Source organism: Plutella xylostella, chromosome 26 (assembly GCF_932276165.1).
Source record: "Plutella xylostella chromosome 26, ilPluXylo3.1, whole genome shotgun sequence".
In the NCBI taxonomy this organism is placed as follows: Eukaryota; Metazoa; Arthropoda; class Insecta; order Lepidoptera; family Plutellidae; genus Plutella; species Plutella xylostella.
The window spans coordinates 39,922-53,191 of NC_064006.1; the positions used below are offsets into that span (position 1 = coordinate 39,922).

The 13,270-nt window shown below is 38.2% G+C and overlaps 1 protein-coding gene across 4 annotated transcripts in view; it reads right to left on the bottom strand.

Moving 5' to 3' along the window:
• Nucleotides 1-9,974: 9,974 nt before the first annotated feature.
• LOC105392697 (dedicator of cytokinesis protein 1-like) overlaps nt 9,975-13,270 on the bottom strand; it is an 80,580-nt gene continuing 77,284 nt past the window's right edge. For all 4 annotated transcript variants that reach the window (XM_048630699.1, XM_048630698.1, XM_048630697.1 and 1 more), the window contains 4 exons: nt 12,938-13,132; nt 12,097-12,199; nt 11,649-11,773; nt 9,975-11,248 (listed from right to left, as the gene is read on the bottom strand). In XM_048630699.1, the coding sequence (XP_048486656.1) occupies nt 11,078-11,248; nt 11,649-11,773; nt 12,097-12,199; nt 12,938-13,132 (594 nt within the window). In that variant the 3' untranslated portion in view covers nt 9,975-11,077. The remainder of the gene's footprint in view (nt 11,249-11,648; nt 11,774-12,096; nt 12,200-12,937; nt 13,133-13,270) is intronic.

Here is a 13,270-nt window from a genome sequence, read left to right on the forward strand (position 1 = left end):
TTTCAGTTTATATGTATAGTATATTTTAAATAGCGCCATTTAAATGTAAAAAGGTAGGTAACTAAAGGCAGGGACTGCCATTTTATACCTACGTAGGTATTACATAAATATATTTTAATTCGAGATGTTACTAACTTATGTAAGTACTTGTTTACACTCACGGGCAATGAAAGGGTCCCACTGAGAAAAGCACCAACTTACTCCTAAAAGGAAAGGGCACCTTCTGCAACATTGTAGTACATCAGAGAATCAGGATAGTACCAACAAAAAACGGCAATATTTTGTTCAACTTTTTAATTAAGTAAATGTTTTGAAAAAATGGGCCATCATCGGATCAGATCAGATCTTGAGCCAGCTCAGAGACACCCCCGCCTGGCCCGTTTCCTCCTAGCCCTGTCTCTCGCGGTCTACCGAATCATCGTCTATTTTAGATAGGTAGATAAAAGCTGTTTGTCCCCGCATTTGGAATTGGTAATGCACTGGTTTATTAATTTTAACTTAGTTAGGTACTTAGCAGCATAATGCTCTGCTTGATCTAAAAACATAGTTAAAAGGTTTAAGGTACTTTATTTCTCATAAGAACATTATAAAAAACATTCACTCAAAATGAGAACTTAAAATTCTAAATACTTATTGTTACTTACAGTCCAACTACAAAGTCGTGAAAACGGAAGTGGATCCTAACTAATCGTTTAAGATCGTATTTAATCGATCTGTTATAGGTATTTATTAAAGGACTATCTGTTAAAATCCATAATCAATCCATATTTTATTTTTAAAATGTATGTAAAAGTAAGTAAATAACTGATGATCATAAAAAGTCTTAGCAAAATTGCACTCTTTGATATCAGGACTTTATAGTTTGACTGTAGTAAATTATACTTATTACTAAAAAACGCGACCAATGGATTCCCCACAGGCTGACGGAATCATGCCGATATACAATGCAACTTCAGATAATTAAAACATCGTAATAATCTATTCAAAGTAATGAAGCCACAAATTTTGGTAAGTAGGTAGGTACTATCTACTATTTATAGTTAAGCTAAAACTAGTAGTATATAAGTACTTATATACATATGTTAGTATACAATAATATAAAAAGGTATAATTTTAAAAGTTGTTATAATAGGCCAATGGTTGTGGGTAGTTTGTTTTAAAACTAATTATTTTGCTCGTTAAATACTTGGGGTTAAGGGCTATTATTAAGTAAGCAAAGATCCGACTGCTGGCTAAGTTCGTGAAGTATATTTGTGATCTGCTCCGTTTAGTGATTTTTTATGGCACATTTTAGGATAGTATATGTTGGGATACGAGATAATTTTTATTTGGCTGATTATGATGATGATGATTAAAAATACGTATTGTTCATGTTTTTTTTTTTATTATTATTATTATTTATGTTGTTTTTGTTATTATTATTTACCCATATGAGTAGTATTATTTTCCTTGTTTGTTCCTTGTAAATTAAGTAGGTAGGTAGGGTAAACAGTGGTGAAATTGGCCACCCCCAATAACTGGCCACACAGCTTTTCATTCGCCTAAAATAAGAAACACGATGACAGCACGCCATCTGTTACAGCTTGACACTAACCACTAGTAAGTTGTCGTTCATTTTAGTTCACACTCACTCCGCTTGAAGGATTGGTCTTCAAAATACCCGCAATTTTCTGACAGTCGGCGACAGTGCGTCTGTTAAAATGGTTGTGCGCTAAGAAAACGTTAAGCGAAGACATTATTTCGAGAGGCGATATTTTTTGTCCCCAGCTTCTGTGAGTGACTTTAAATAGTGACAACGATAGATTTTGAGGTAAGCAATTATAATTTGTACTGATTTAATCCTTGATTTGATTTTTTATTGCATTTTTCGACTTGGCCAGTTACTGGTTCCTGTTTTATAGTATTTTTAGTAACTGGCCCCCCTATGCCAGTTACCCCAATTTGCTACTTGCAAATAAATTAACTTAAAATACAGCTTATTACCTTGGATTTAAATAGCATTTTCTGTGGTAAAAATTTTGTAAAAATCGTTCAATATTTAGTAGTAACTGGCATAGGTATTCTAGTGGCCAGTTACTACATGGCCAGTTACTGCAAAATATTTTATGTTTCAGGATATATGCTAAAATCTCTTCAGGATAATGGTAGCCCAGCCGACAAACAGCCTTCATCCTTCAGCCTCTTTCATTTGGACTGTATCCTCGTCAATATCCGTAGTGGTTAGCAGCGATTTGAATCGGCTCTGTTATTCTCTTTGGAAGCTGGAGTTGCCATGCCAACTTCAATTTGGTGCAGCGTGGGACGAAGGGCCTGCTTCATCAGTCTTCTCTCCAGCTTGAAGTTGATATTCAGAGTGCCTCCAAGAAGTCGGTGATCACTCCCAGTTTAAAATGTATAAATCATATTGTGTAAATCACTGAGGCATCTCTGGATATGTGCCGCTTGTCAGTCATAATGAAGTCGATTTCATTTTTCGTCCTACACCATCGGGGCTTGACCATGTTCACTTCCTCCGGGGATGTTTCTCATAGAAAGAATTCATCAAGTACAGCCCATTCTGGTCTGTCTCATTCGAGGAAGTCAACAAGAATTTGCCCTCTCCGATTTCTGCTACTAAAGCCATGGGGTCCTACCCTCAATTCTTTGCATTCTTGTACTCCCACTTTGGCGTTGAAGTCCCCCATCACAATGGTGTATTGGGTCTTAGCAGTACACTTGATAGCCCTAGATATATCTTCGTAACTATACTGCTTCGACTTCTGAGTCAGAGTGTGTCGAGGTTGGTGCATATACCTGTACGACCTTCAAGGAATCCCTCTCGGTTAGTTTAAGTACAAGGTACGCTACCCGATTCGACACACTACTGATCTCCACTAACTTGTTGACAAGGATCTTGTTGACAAGAAATCCTACGCCACCTTGGGATAGTTGGTTACCCTCCCGATGGTAGAGCATGTGGCCAGACTTCAGGGTCATCGTGTCCCTCTCTAAGGATTTCCGATAGCCCTATTCTATTATATTCTGTGTGGGGGAGTCAGTGCCTGCACCTGGCTCTCTCGAATGGAACCTTTGTGCATAACCCCAAGGTCTAAACTGTCTTTCTTAGCTTGGACCATTTCCCTCCATGCTGGCATTCCACTGCGGGTTGGTGGGTTCACATATCTAGATGTGCAAAATCTAGACATGCAGGTTTCCTCACGATGTTTTCCTTCACCGTAAGAGTGATGGTATACATTGTACTTAAGTTAAAAGAACTAATTGGTACATGTCAGCACCGGGATTCGAATCCGCATCTCTGGCGTGAGAAGCGGGCGCTTACCCGACTGAGCTACCACCGCTCTCCGATAGCCCTAAGATGTCCTTATTTTTTTGCCCAGCTCTACCTCGTGTTACATCATCTTCTCGTCCTCTCTCAGTGTCCGTGCGTTGTATGTAGCAAGTTGTATTTTATACAATCTTAAAATTAGTTCAAGAAGAAGCTAAGATTTAAGGATTTGACTTAATATAAACTTGAAATAATTCAATATGATTGTTAATAAAGATTTGTGATGATTTATAGATAAGAAACTTATTTTTTGTCATAATAATATGTGAATTGTGACGTTGTTACACTAATTACATTGAAGGAGTATTGAATTGTAGAAGTATTTTTGTTTTTATATTTAATTTTGTTAGAAAATCCTTCCTTCATTGGAAGGAAACCAGCAGGTGGGGACGTGATGATGATGATGAACTGTTTATTTGTTAAGAAATATTAGATATTTCTCATTATTAAGTGTTAACATATTAACTACGTCATAACACATTAATTGTAATAGGTTTTTTAAAATGTTTGCAGTAGTTATAAGGTTAAAACTTGTCATTTTAGTTAATTATATTAGGTGGCCAGTTACTGCAAAATAAGAGGGCCAGTTACTAAAATTTATGGCCAGTTACTACACAAAAGTGATACTTTTCATTTAAATAAAGATATTTAAATAAATAGTTCTTATTGATTATTAAATTGATCAAAAAAACAATCAACAGGATCTAGTGAATCATTAGATATATAAATCACCTAAATCGGATCATGCATTTAGATGGAGCACACACGTAAAGTGGCCAAGGTGCTTAAGTGGCCAGTTACTACCCCTTTTACCCTATATCGTATTAATATGTTATTACTATTTTTTCTATTACTATTTAATGATTGTTTTAATTTGTGTTATAATATGTTGTTTCAATAGCTTCTTGAAAATAGGTAAAGACTTGGATTCTTTAATTATTTTGGGTAGTTTATTGTACATCTGCGCTCCCTGAAAGACCAGACTTTTTGTCCCGTAGTTTGTTCGGGTTTTGATTAGGGTTAACAAGTTTGCACTTCTTGTGTTATACTTATGTTGTCGTTTTTTTAAGGTTAAGTTTGAATGAATACTTTTGTTTAAGATTTTATATATTAATACACATGTTTTGAATGTAAATATTTGATTAATGTGCATAAGCTTAGTTTCCTTGTAGATTTTTGAGGTTGATTCTAAATAATCGTAGTGAAATAGGACTTTTATGATTTTATTTTGTGCTATTTGTATTTGTTTCAGGTATGTTTTGCATGCTGAGCCCCATATTTCTATCAAATATTCAAGGTGCGGTTTGACTAGGGAATTGTAAATTGTGTACCTTACTTGTTTAGGCAGACATCCGACTATTCCACGCATAGCGCCCATGAGTGAAATAAGTTTTTTCCTAATCTTATCGATGTGTGTTTTCCAAGTTAATTTGGAGTCGAGTATTAAGCCAAGGTATTTTTCCTCATTGGATTTGTGAATAATTTCACCATTAATTTTTAAATCGTCATGTTCCTGAATTTTTTTGTTTTTAGCTGAAAAGATTATGTAACAGGTTTTTGAGGCGTTAATAGTAAGCAGGTTGTATTGAAACCACATATTAAGTTTGTCTAAGTCTTCCTGAGCCTGAGTTATTAATTGATGGATGCTGTGGCCAAAGTAGAATAAGCATGTGTCGTCTGCGTATAGGGCGATCTTACCATGTAATCCTATTGTGTTTATATTATTTACGTATATCAGGAATAACAAGGGTCCCAGTATGGATCCCTGTGGCACACCGAAATCAACCGGCTGGGAAGCACTCTCAACAGAACCAAATTTAACTAATTGTTGTCGATTATTTAGGTATGATTCGAATATTTTATGGGCGTTGCCAACTATGCCAATACTGTTTAGTTTTTATAGTAAAATTGAGTGGCTTACAGTATCGAATGCCTTTTTTAGATCGATAAAAACGCCCAGTGCAATTTTTTTATTATCTATATTAAGTTTTATTTCCGTGACGAGGTCTACTGTAGCAGAAAGGGTATTAGATTTTGGTCTGAAACCGTATTGTTTGTTAGACAGGAAGTTAATTTTAATAAGATGTGATTCCAGACGATTATATAAAACCCTTTCTAAGATTTTAGATGGCATGGGTAAAACTGACACTGGACGGTAATCACCGGGTGTTGACTTATTTCCAGATTTGAAAATAGGAACTACTTTTGCTAGTTTCATGCATTCAGGGAATCGACTTTCCTCAAGACAGTTGTTTAAACACCTAGTTAGTTTAATTAGTACCAATTTTTTAATACATTTTATGCTTTTAGCGCTTATGCCATCAATTCCAGTACTTGTGTTAGGGTCTAGTTTGTCTATAATTTTGTTAATTTCTGATGTTGTACATAATTCAATTTTGCTTAGTTTAGTGGTGTTAGTCGACCCTTTAGTTATAATATTTATGTTGTTATTGTGAAATTTAGGTGGGATTTGATTAGCTAGGGTAGAACCAATCGTAGAAAAGTAATTATTAAAGCAGTCACATATTTCTTTTTCGTTTGTTATCTCTTTACCATCCACGATGATCTTTGCCGGTATGCTATTCCGTTTTTGTTTATTTTTTGTTAACTCGTTTATTAAACTCCACATCTTTTTTGGTTTATTAATACATTTGTTGAAGGCTTTTTTGTAAAATAGGTGTTTAGTTTTTTTTTTTATAGTTTTACTTAACCAATTTCTTTTATTTATAAAATCTGTGTGAAGATTAGTATTCTTTGGGTATTGTTTTAGTTTTCGCCATAGCTCGTTTCTTTCACGAATGCCATTCATAATTGTTTTGTCTATCCAGTCGTCTTGCGGTTGATTTAAATATTTAATTTTTTCGACTTTATTTTCACATATTTTATCCTTTATGTAATTGTTCAGGTCTTCATAATTTTCTGATTCTAATGTATTTATTGATGACTCCACGCTTTTAAACAATAAAAAAACATAGTGATGAATATATTGGCCATTTTCAGGAGCGGTGGTAGCTCAGTCGGGTGAGTGCCCGCTTCTCAATCAAGAGATGCGGGTTCGAATCCCGGCGCTGACATGTACCAATGAGTTCTTTTAACTTAAGTACAATGTGTACCATCGCTCTTACGGTGAAGGAAAACATCGTGAGGAAACCTGCATATCTGGATCTAGTACATCTAGATATGTGAACCCACCAACCCGCAGTGGACAAGCGTGGTGGGAAATGGTCCAAGCTTAGGAAGGCAGTTTAGACCTTGGGGATATGCACAAAGGTTCCACTCGAGAGAGCCAGGTGCAGGTACTTACACCCCCACAGAGAATAGAATAGAATATATTGGCCCAAATACTTAAAAATGCAAACCGAAAATAACAAAACTTTTACCCCACACATCTAAATTACTCTAACCTAAAGGAAATATTTTCCTTTCAGCTTTTATTTCCCCAAGAAATCCGCAAAATATCCAACCTCGAAAACCTGATACAGTACCTACACATCTTTTTACTAATTACTACCTTCCAAATAATGAGACATGTGTAACTTTTTACGACATTCCCCGTGTGTGTGTACATAAGGGTTTAGGTTTGACTACAGCGCGGCGAGACGGTCAGCAAACAAAGGCGTCACCACTGCGCCACGACACGGCTCGCCGCACCGTCAGCAGCGCACGCGCCGCGCACGCCGCCGCCACCGCCGCCGCCGTGACGTGTCACTCATCACGACAATGTTGTGATAACTGCGTGTGATTATGTACCGGTTAACAAGTCGCCTCCTCAGATGACAAAATTGATAAATAAAGTTATAGCCCAAAACTACGACCTACTCACCCCGAATGTCCGCACTGCATTATTTCTTAGTCCATTTTTGTAAATTCGCAGTACCGTTCTTCATTATTTATACTTACTTATAGTAACTATAGATTATGTGCCACCAGGGCTCGATCAATATAATATATTTTAAAATTAAAAAACCGACTTCAAAAAACCACTAAAATGTAAGAAATAATTTAAGGTTTACACACTTTACACAAATTCTACTCGTATGTGACAGTACAAATATACCTAAGCAGGAACTGTTCTCTTTTGATGTTGGTGCGGTGACAAAGTAGGTAATCTGAAGAAATATGGCACCAACTTCAAAAAAGAACAGTTCCTGCTTAGGTATATTTGTACTGTCACATACGAGTAGAATTTGTGTAAACCTTAAATTATTTCTTACATTTTAGTGGTTTTTTGAAGTCGGTTTTTTAATTTTTTAAATTTTATTTTATTTTATAGTTTTTTGCAATATTTTTCAATCAAAAGTAACGTGCAAATGATACCAAAAAGTCCTACTAATCAATACGAATCATTCAAGCCTAAACACGAAGTAGTTGCTATATACCGTTGAGGAGTTCCCCTGACTGCCTTCCGTTTCCATCATCAGATCAGCTCAAGGTCACCATCATATTTTTTTGTTATAAGAACTATATTTACATTCTTAATTTCATTAGAATCGGTTAATATGTGCCCAAAATGGAAATTCATACCCTGTTTTTACCCCTTTACCCACCCTTGGGGGTGAACTAAAATTCTGAAAAAAATGGGACCACCTGGGAGCTCAATGCAATACAACAAAAAAAGAATTTTCAAAATCGGTCCATAAACGGCGGAGTAATCGGTGAACATACATAAAAAAAAATAGAAAAAAAAAGATCCCGACGAATTGAGAACCTCCTCCTTTTTTTGAAGTCGGTTAAAAAGTTGTAAAAATATGAACCTAACTATTTGGTTTCTCAACTACCTATCTCAGTGGGTGAAGGTTGACACCAGAACCGTCTAGGGACTGCTCTACTGCTTGACGACGGATTTATTAACTAAATATTTAACTGCAAACAAATGCCTATGTCGGATGTTTTTTTCTAGAATGCAGTTGTTTTTTTGTGTCAGTCGCCGAGGCCTAGATTCGTTCAGCGCTCGTGGGGCCAGACAAGAGCGGGGTTGTGGCGCGGGGAGGAGTAGGTACCTACTACATATGTACTTAAAAGCAATCTATTCTAATTATAAGTACCTAGCTAAAACGTACTTAAGACGATCAAGATGTAAGGTTTCTAGATGTTTCAGCATGGAGAGTGCGAGATTTTACTCCGGTTGAGTGTGGCGCGTGGAGGCGCCACTTGGCGGTACACGGCTCCGCGCCATAAAAATTTGAGTCGATTTTCACTGCTCGTGCTCGCTCGGGTAAGAAAAACCTATGGTCATCCGTTATCATACGGATTCACCCATTCACCACTGTGACTGTATACCCTATACATGACATACCAGGAACTATTGAAGTAAATAAAAGTGTATGGATTTAGATTCAATAATTATTTTAATACAAAATATAATACAGCACGAGTATAAAATATTCTTGATCAACAGTATGGCTCAATAGTACTCACATAGATACAATATTTATAACTATTATTAACAATGATTAAGTATTAAAAATATTTGGTGAATGATATGGCTACGCAAAAATATTCCGATTTACTTCTAATAATACAAACTAAATACCTACTTAATTCAATAATATAGGCTTTCATTTTCGCTGGCACATAAGTAGTTGCTTGACAAATATAAAAACTTGTAAAGCATAGATATAAGTATTTGATAGATTGCTCTTAGTTTTTCTATTAATGTACATTAAACAATAATGTGTACATTTATTTTATATAATATATTAATTACACGAGCGAAGTGCGACACGAGCCGCCGACGATGTCATTCACTGCATATCGAAGGATTGGCCATGATGAATGTACACATCGTGGCATATTAGCTATCTATGTGTGTCTCTTTATTGTAGCCTGTAGTACCCACATAATTAATGTACAACATTTCTCACGCATTTAAAACACTTAAATATTTTATGATATTTTTCTCTAACAACTGGCACTGAATGAGGGGAGCTTTACATGTATATACTTACAATAAATAATTATGTTCTTTCATTATGATCTAATTCTAAAATTATAACAACTTGTACAATACGTAATGATCATTATATACTGCACAGCATTAGATCATATTAGTGACGTTGCCTCGGGTTTGTCTTTTTTACAATGTGTAACAAATCGGTCCGTCGTATAGTAATTATATGCGTAATATTAATAGGTAAAAAGCAGAAATTGACATAAATTATTGTTTTTTTTCTTTTAAAATAAAATTATGTAACTTCTGCACAAAGTATTGACGTCAACATAATAATATATGGATAACACAGTAAGTACTTTTCAAAAGCCTACAATACGAGTACATACATTTAAAAGTGCTACATCCATTTTTTTTATAATCGGTATTACACAATACACGAGTAGCGCTTGTTCGCTCAGCGCGTGTAGAGTGTATATCATGTTCAACAGCTAAGCTCTATTATTGATGAGTGTTGTCTCTACTTATCACACCTAGTACCGAATGTACGGTGGCCTGCGCCTAAAAGTATACAGGCGGAGTTTTTTAAATAGCGATCTCAAGCTCACATGCTGCTCAAGCACATCCACATAAACACCACTGCTGCACACATCACACACAACACGTCCCCGGATTTATAACAGATGTAGCTGGTCACTTCATCATCAGGGATCGCTATTTTAAAAACTCCCCCTGTATACTTTTAAGCGCAGGCCACCGTACACCGTACGTCTCTGTCCCATGACTGAAAAAAAAACTCGGAGACAAATTTTAATAAAGGTTATGAGTACTGCTCAAAGGAGGTTAAGATTGATCTTAGGATAGATTTAAACTTAGTTTTTCTTCACTTTTGTGAATGGTAACAGTAAGTACTGTAGGTGGGCCTCTAATACTATGTAGTATAATTACATTTTGTAAATACTTATCTTTATTTCTACATGATTAATTAAATAAATATCATGTGCAGTTATACTTAAAATAAGAGCATTTTGTGAGTATATCTCATTTCAATCTTACAAATGCAATTACAATAATTATATAATACAGTTGTATTACAGAAGGTTACTATGATTTGGGTCTGCGGTGTTGAAATCGACTTAATTCATGTCGTGTGAAATTTTGATGGAAGTACAACAAATTAATAAGTAGGTCATATTAAATATATGGATTACTTCAGGTGTAGCTTTAAATATGGCACAAAAAGATGATGCGTATTTTATATTTATGGAAGACTTGATTGAACCTAACCAGCTACTATATCTTTATTGAAAAAAAAAAACCAACATAATTAAGTTATAGGTTAGACATGAGTCGGATATGTAAGTTAATACATTCTGCCTCGATGCGTCCCTACTTCTCATACTTATTCGGTAACTAGAAAGAGATAACAGTCGACCGTCGCGTTTCGAGGGAAACACAAGACTAATCACTAACTAAACTTTTCTTTTGGTTTCCATCACTTCTTACATACTGATTAACCATATAATCATACAAATTCTTCATACCTACATAAATAGAAATAATCATAACAGGTCTTTATATCGGTGAAATACTTAAAACAAAATATTGGCCTGATTCTGAGACGTAAAATTCTACGTCATTACAAAAAGAAATCTGGACGATTGCAATACAATTATGTCGTCACGAATATGAGTGATTTTGTCAGAACAGTCAATTTAATATCATCCCAGCATACATTCAACAGAGTTCCCTACGCGTCATGAGGTACTATCCATCGTCCGTTACTCTTGTAAGGGTCGTCCCAAGGGAACAGTCATATTTTTTATAACAGCGACGCAACGTACCAATGGGGCCTCGTCCCATCAGTGGTTGTTGTTTAGCTGGTTGTAGTCGGGGTGGTGTCGGTGGTGCTTCTTGGGCGGCGGCGTGGGCGGCGCGGGCGCGGGGGCGGGCGGCGCGGGCGGCGTGCGGCGGCTGGCTAGCGACGTGTAGAGGAACGAGCCGCGCGGCGCCAGCCCTGTGGGGCCCACCACCTGGATGGTAGATCAAAAATCAAAAATAGTTTATTGCTTCTACAAATTTTCTTAACAACTAGAAGTTGAAGCCTCCTTTTAGACATTAATAAACGTCTGTGCCAGGAGACAGTAGATAACCTGGGTCAATATCATTGGAGAAACAGAGAGGATACTTATGTAACTGTTTGAATTTTTTTTCTCAGAGATCAGTAGCCCTAATCTGTCTGTGCCCGTGCCCGAACCACTGGAGGCGGTCAGTGGAGGCGGAGGCTGCATCGACTGGTCTCGGCTGGGACGACCTGGAAGCTGCCGCGCAGAATCAGGAAAAGTGGAAATCTTTTTGAGCCCTATGTCTCTGATGAGGGCATGAGGGTCATCAATCTGTCTGTGTGTGAGATATCCCCACATAGATACGTACCGTGACGAGGTCGTAGTTGTACCGCGTCTCCTGGTTGTTGTTGTTGTTGTTGGTGTCGCCGGGCTCGCGGCTCTTGGCGGGCAGCGGCGGCGGCTCCTCCTCCTCCTGGTTCGAGTCCGTCGTGCCTGCAAGAAAAACTAATAAATAATCTTATCCTTTATAGTGAAACCTGGTTAACTGGGATGTTTGGAAACGCTGGTAACAGCGAGGAAACTCAGGCAACTAAGTCTTTTCGTGGTCCTTCGAGCCGGATGTGAATAACTATGGATACATTTCACAACTAGACGTTTTAAGGTATTTAGTGTAAAGCAAAAAGGTGTACCAGCGACCGCCGCAGGGGTTCGTTATCAACGTCGATAAACTCGTTGCAGCAATCACAGCCGAGCCGCGATACGTTTATCTCCGTCGATAACGAGCCCGTGCAGCGGCAGCAGCGGCAGGCACATACCGATGGAGTCCCTGTTGGAGTGGTCGGGGCTCAGCAGCAGCGAGTCCGCGCGCGCCGACGCCCGCCGCTCCGCCTCGCGCCGCGTCGGCCGCGCCGGGACCAACTGCGGAATCCAAATGGACGGTCGAATGGCGCAGTGGTTAGTAGCCCTGACTGCTATGCCGAAGGTCCCGGGTTCAATTCCCGGCTGGGGCAGATATTTGTTTAAAGACAGATATTTGTACTCGGGTCTTGGGTGTTGGTATTTATAATTAATATGTATCTATCTATGTATTTGTGTAGATATATCAGATGTCCAATACCCATAACACAGGCTCTGCGTAGCTTGGGGTCGGATGGTCGTGTGTAAGATGTCTCCCCACATATTATTATTAAATGTACGGTCAGCTGCATAACTAGTTATACACTTTTGTACCTTGTCATACTGCCTTGATATCAAATCGTCACGTCAATGTCTGAATGAATGAATAGGCAGTTTGTGATTTTGACAAGGTACAAAAAACTCGATGTATTCATTTAAAATGGTTAGAAGACAGCACAGCTGTAGCAGTATAGTAATCATAGCGGCTGACACGCCACCATAATTCATAACGGCACACATAATATGCTCTTGACTGTAATCCCGGAAGGGGTAGTCAGAGGTGGCTCGCAAGCGAGTCACCCGCTTTTCGCTGTACATTTGTACTCACGTCATAGATCGCGAGCCGTATCGCCAATTTTGGATGAGTACAATGCACTGTTGTTGTGTGGGCATGTGGGCAACCCGACGGTCAGATGTTTTCAAGCTGCCCGAAGGCGTCAAAACGGCACACATTACATCATAAATCACAATGCTACGTACCTCCTGCCGGAGCTCCCGCAGCGGGGACCCCTCCCCCGCGCTAGTCACGCTGCTCACGCTGTGCACGCTGGACCGCACCGACGCGGGGGCGGGGGCGGGGGCAGCGGGGGCGGCGGGGGCGGGGGGCGTGCCCGGGCCGGTCGACGTGTACCACTGGCTGGACGCCGCGTTGGGAGACGCCGACGATATCTCGCTCTGTGCGGGAAGGATTTATTTATTTATTTATTTATTTATTTAACACACACACTTAATACTATTATGACAGTTATTCACCAATGCAATAGTTTAGTGTCACAAAATTATAACATTCTTACTTATTATATGAAGTACTTA